Here is a 6,000-nt window from a genome sequence, read left to right on the forward strand (position 1 = left end):
TTTAAAGCACTACACAAGCGTGAACTAATGAATTTTCATAAATACTGTTGACAGTGGCCAGAAGGCCCCTATTTTTATACCAAGGAAAATAAATCATATTGAGTATCCCCATGACCACGTAAGTTAAGAAAATGAGGAAGGACACTCCAGTGAACTAGGCATGGAAATGCTGATTTCTAATTCCATTAAAATACAACCAAGTTCTGGTTTTCCCCTTCTCATGCTGCTATAAAAGGACCACATTGTTTCTTCAGGCTCCTAGCATCATCTCTGGCATTGTAAGTGAAAGATGATAGAGAAAAACAAAAAAAGCAGGAACAGGTCAATGATCTCTCACAAATGTACATACCTCTAAGTTTTAACCATATACATGCAGAAACTTTAATCATAAACCCCCTTTCTCTGTATTTCCTATCTGTCCAAGCTACAAATGGCTTCTAGAACTACACTCTTGCTTCCTTTCCTCCAGAATTTCTATGTAAATTTTGACATTTTTCACTCCTTATCCATCACTGCTCTGTTCTTCATTTGCTCACTTCTACCTTTGCCCCAAAGTGTCCTATTCCCATGATAAACAATACTTTCCCAGCATTCCTGCCTGTGCTCTCTTAATATGAACCATGTTTTTCAGTGCAGTGTCAAACTCAGTCCAGTGAAAAAGTTAAACTCACTCAACAGTCTGAAAAGAAGTTAGAGTATATACAGTCAAATAATACTCTTCTTCCATGCTCAGTCCCAGAATTTTACACATTTTTTAAAGCCACTTTTCCCTCTCTCCTGCTCATCTAATGATTGCTGGTATCTCTCCTTTCATCACATTTTTTGCCACAAGCAGTTGAACTGAAAGTAGAGCGGTATTTTTCTCTTATTCCCCATTCTACAATGCTAACGATTTTCAGTCTTGAATCCTTACTTCAAGAGTCAGTACTCGACACAACTGAACTGCCTGCGCGTCTTCCAACTCCCCCCTGCTCTACCTCCCGACTCAGGGATGCCTGTCAGTCCCTCCTTAACCATTTGTGTCTTCCTTCCATATTACGGCACATATCTAAACTCTCTGAACACTCTGCTACAAAGCCCGGCAAAAATATATACTGCTTTCAGGAGTTTTCCACCATTCTGCCGCCCACATGGAGCTCTGTCATAACTTAAGCTAGAAGCTTACCGGGGTAAAACCGAGACTTCACGCTTGGCCAGCACTGATCACACTGCTTGCACTCAATACAATGACATCATTCAACTTTTTTTTTTTTTATGTTTATAACTTGGCATAAATATCTTGGGCTGAGATTTTGAAAGGATTTAGGAAATAAAGCAATGTAAGTATAAAAAAAGCAGTTAGCTTACTTTCAAAAATTAGTATTAGGACAGTACTCAACTATTAAAAGCACTTTAAAAAATATCCTTGAGTTCTGCCTAAAACACAACCTGATCAATATATATTTTTGCAGAGAAGATTATACAGATTTAGGGATTTCCAAAAGAAAGCAATAGTTTTTTTTTTTTCCTGTTGGATTCAGAAGAACACATTCTTCAAATCCTACTCAAAGTGAAACTCTGCATATGCTTCAGTTACGGAAAGAACCTACTTCTCAGAGAGTCTAGACAACAGAATAGTAATAGCTCCCTTTTCCTTTGCTACTTAGCCTGAAGTCACTAAACATGCAATCAAAGACAAAACAATTTTATTTAACGAATTTTAAAACAGATCACTCCAGCACAGCAATGATGTCACTAGAAGTCACATCTGCACCAGAAGAGGATCTTGACTACAGTAGAGCAATTACGCTTTTATGATCACTTTGAAGGCAAAATGCAAGAAGCAACAGGTCTCATTAGAAACTTACTTACATAGCTCAGAACTAGGCTGGGCAGGTGATAGGCTACTCCAGCACCTGCCCATTCTGCAGTCTCTAGAAGACATTCCATAATCAGGGCAATACATATTTATAGAGTATTTACACAACCTATTTAAGTCAGAGAATGATTACACAACCATTCATAATAGCTCAACAGGAGACATCATCAGCTATTGTTCAGATTCACACTAACACAAAGGTTATTTTTAAGACATAAAAAACAAAGCCACTTAGGTTTAAGAGACCTACAAGAACAGATTTTATCTATTTTAAGGTTCTCAACCCCCACCCCTACAAAACCCTATGCCACCGACGTTAACTACACAAGTCTATGAACCAATAAACAGCAAATTTAACTTAAATTCTTCATTTACTTTTGCGGCATTTGCATGGAAATGGAGTGAATGGATTTTAGCTGTCACAGACAGTTAAAGCTCCAGCTCAAGAATGCTTCTTTTTCCTTTCCAACCCCACTACTGAATTGTATACTCCATCTCAACCCTACTATAAAATTGTATACTCCATCTTCAGCTGAGAACTTCAATATAACAAAAATCTCATTACATGAGTATCAACATAGACATTTAAAATTAAACAGGAAGTATACAGAGGGAATGTTTGCTAGATGCTTAAACTGGAATAGAGAAGGGAGTGGTTTTTAAATTCTTCTCATTAACCCATGCATATCTTTTCTTAAAAATCACATTAGTATTATGATTTCCTTTATTGCAAACCATTTTCTTTTAAGTCGATGCACTAGTTAACAAAGGGTAAAAGTAATCATATGGTAAAAACACTACACAGGTACTAGCTTTTTTACAAAACATAAAAGCCCTCTATACCTCAGCTTTCTCACATATGAAATGAGAACAATTATGTCAGAAGCTTTTTATTGTTCTTGTTTTTAAAAAAAAGGGGAGGGGGGGGGGGAGCTAAATTGCATCTCTTTGCAATACCACAGTGTAACAGTCTATCATTCAAGAATGCTTAAGATTCATAAGGAGGCCGCTTGATCAGCATTTTACAGAAAAGCAAGACAGGAACAAGAATCACACACACTCAATTAAAAACACTGAAACACAAATCTTACCAGCTGGAATTCTCTGCGCCTGTCGTATGCGTGCTGGATACCACTATCCGCCCATAGAGCTCTTATGGCTGGAAGGTACTGTAAAAAAACTGCTGTCTCCACCATGCCTTGCACCACCGTGACTGACCGAGTATCAAAAGCCATCATCGTGTCTCCATTACTCTGGTTAGCAGGATCTCCCCAAGGGATATGAAGTTTCTCTCTGGCATCTACGAGGACTCTCACACCTTTAACAACATGAAAGAGCATCACAATTAGAGTTTCTCAGCATCTACTATTTCACTAGCCTACAAACCTGCAAAGATTCAAACAACGCACTTACTCTGTACAGCCAAAGCTCAATAGGAATATCCACCCAGTAGGAAATCAGAAAGCTTCTGAAAAATCGACTCAAAGCACTACATTTTCAGGTAACATCAAAACTCAGATATTTGCTACCAGAAAAGCATGGACACGATCAACAGTACGATATCCATAGCACATGTTTAACTCTTGAAAAAGTGCTATTTTTAATTACTACATCCCCAGTCTGTGCTACCAAGCACCAATTCTTTTACAGATATTTATACTTCCCTCTGATTGCCAGAGCCATTCTACAGTCATTAAACTTACCTGGCACGAATACAAGACAAATGAAGTATGTTTAAAAGCTCATATCGGAATATGTTAAACCATCTGATGGCTTATTTTAAGGTTCCCTAGTCTTTGCATTCTTATTAACTTGGTATCTAGTTATACCTAATTGTAGAGATTTATCACTGCCTTTAACGTTTTCAGAGATATGAAGACAACATTTACTAAAATCACAGCACTTTTTAGAAAGTATGTTTTAACTGCTTAAGTGCAGAAGGAGTTGTATCACCTACAGACTTCCCCGCACTTTTTGTTGTTGTTTTGGTAAATATTCTCTAGGAGAAACACAGTATTTTTAAACTTCTGTTATACAGGACTTTAAAAAGAAAACATTGTGATCATACTGACAAGGGAAATGCAGGACAATGAATTCTAGTACTAAATTTACTGATGAAAAAATAAAAAGAAAAAAATCCAGTAAGAATAAGCAACTGTAAAGGCATGGGGAGAGGTATCAGGAAATCAAGATGTAGTAACAAATGACGATATAACAACATACTTGTTCAATGCCAAAGTATTTTTTTCAAGCTTCATTCTCTTTTCATAGTTTTTCTATCTGTCAAAAGCAATGACTGCAGGAAAGCAGCCTCTGAGAGAGATATGCAGTTCCTACGTGTACACTTTCACAGAGTAGGAAGTGCCTTACTTTATTAATAAACTATAACCTGGTCAATATCCATACTCGTGATTTTTACTGCCTTGCTATTTATAGTTTTTCCAGGCTTGATTCGTAAACAGTTTTGTAAAACAATTCTCTTAAGAATCACTGGACCTCAGCCCCCTTCAAGAGCAGGACTGAGGTCTGACAAAGCTTTGCTGTTTTGAGAAACTTAGTTAAGACTTTGTCCAACTATTACAGAGTCCAAATCAAGAACATGATGAGCGATTTCAATAAGAGAGAGAAAATAAGTAAGCATGACCACTTAAGTAAGGATGACAGCAGTGAAAACAAGAGCCCGCTCCTAACCCATGTGGGGAGGTTTTGGCAACGCATCTATGAAAAGTGGCTCTGCGTGCGGGTTTCTGTTAATTGATGTGTCAGCCCAGTTTCCAACACGATGGCAACGTTTCTTCCACTGAAGCGAAATGCAGAGCGCGCTTCCTCCTCTGGCACAGGACACGTCTCATCCTCACGCACTTTCAGGTGCATCTTCCCCCCATCCATGACGGCGCATTACTGCGATCGCACTACCAGGAAATCGCAAGGCTCGAGACCTTACGGACTGAAACCGCTGCTCCCACGGCGAGAGCTGAAGCCGCCCTCCGCTGCACGGCGGGCCGCACCCGGGCCAGCGCCCGCCGCGGGGGACGCCCCGTCACGGCGGGGGTGACATCCCGCGGGCCCGGAGGGGGGCTGCTCCCCGGCCGCTGACGCCGGCAGCGCCGGGCCGCTCGCCCTCGGCGGAAGGAAGGGTGAGGCGCCCGAAACGAAAGCACCGACCGTGCGGGAGGAGACCGCGAGCCCGCGGGTCTCACCGGCCCGAGGGACCCCCCGCGCCCGCCCCGAGGGCGCCACCCGCCCCCCCCGGCCCGGGCGGGCCGTGCCCCCGCAGGCCGCCGGCCCGGTGCCTGGCGGGGCGGGCCGGCCCCGCCGCCGCCGCCTCACCCACCCTTGATCACGTTGCTGTAGATGGTGGCGCGGAACTCCTCGCGGGCCGCCCGGTCCCAGTCCTGCCCGTGGATGATCCGCATCTGCTTGAGGAAGGTGGACTTGCCGCTCTCGCCCGCGCCCAGCAGCAGGATCTTGACGAGGCGCTTCACGTACGTCTTCTCGCGGTTGAGGCACTTGTCGATCTCCTTGGACTTGCGCTGCTGCTCGGCCTCGCCGCTGGTGAGCAGGCAGCCGGGGAAGCAGCCCGACAGCACGGAGCGCGACGGCAGGAAGTCCGCCATCTTAGCGAGCACTGCCAGCGAGGGGAGCGGCCGCCCGGCCCGGCCCGCAACAGCCCGCTCTCTGCCCGCGCATGCGCGCCCGCCGCCCCGCCCCGCCCCGCCCCGCCCTGCCATGTGACGCCCTCCCTCCCGCCTCACACACACGCTCACGTGACCGCGGGGCGCCGCCGGCAGCCACGGCCCGCGTCACGTGACGCGCCCAGGCCCCCGCCGCAGTCTGCCCGGGGGGGATCACGTGACAGCGGCTCGCGCCCGCCCTTGGCGGGAGCCCCGCCCACGAGCGGCGCCTCACAGGAAATGGCGGGAGGGGGCGGCTGCGGCTGCTCCCGCCTCCGGTGCCGGCGGGGCCGCGTTCGCAGCCGTAACCGAAGCGAAGTGTGCGCTCACGTGAAGGAAAATGAGGCTCAGGCTCAGCCGGTCCCGGCGGCGGCACCTCTGCCACGGCCCCGCAGCCGCTGCAGGGAACCTGACAGGCGAGCGGCCGGGGGAGGTCAGCCCCCGGTCAGGGGGGCAGGATGAAGCTTG

The 6,000-nt window shown here is 45.8% G+C and overlaps 1 protein-coding gene across 1 annotated transcript in view; it reads right to left on the minus strand.

Annotated features, from left to right (window-relative positions):
• The window catches only part of GNA13 (G protein subunit alpha 13), a 30,073-nt gene extending 24,545 nt beyond the window's left edge, over positions 1-5,528 (minus strand). The window contains exons 1-2 of the mRNA XM_072880895.1: positions 5,193-5,528; positions 2,950-3,176 (exon numbers count right to left, since the gene is read on the minus strand). Coding sequence (XP_072736996.1) covers positions 2,950-3,176; positions 5,193-5,475 — 510 coding nt within the window. The 5' untranslated portion in view covers positions 5,476-5,528. The remainder of the gene's footprint in view (positions 1-2,949; positions 3,177-5,192) is intronic.
• Positions 5,529-6,000: the final 472 nt, after the last annotated feature.

This window comes from Ciconia boyciana, chromosome 16 (genome assembly GCF_034638445.1).
Source record: "Ciconia boyciana chromosome 16, ASM3463844v1, whole genome shotgun sequence".
Lineage (NCBI taxonomy): Eukaryota > Metazoa > Chordata > Aves > Ciconiiformes > Ciconiidae > Ciconia > Ciconia boyciana.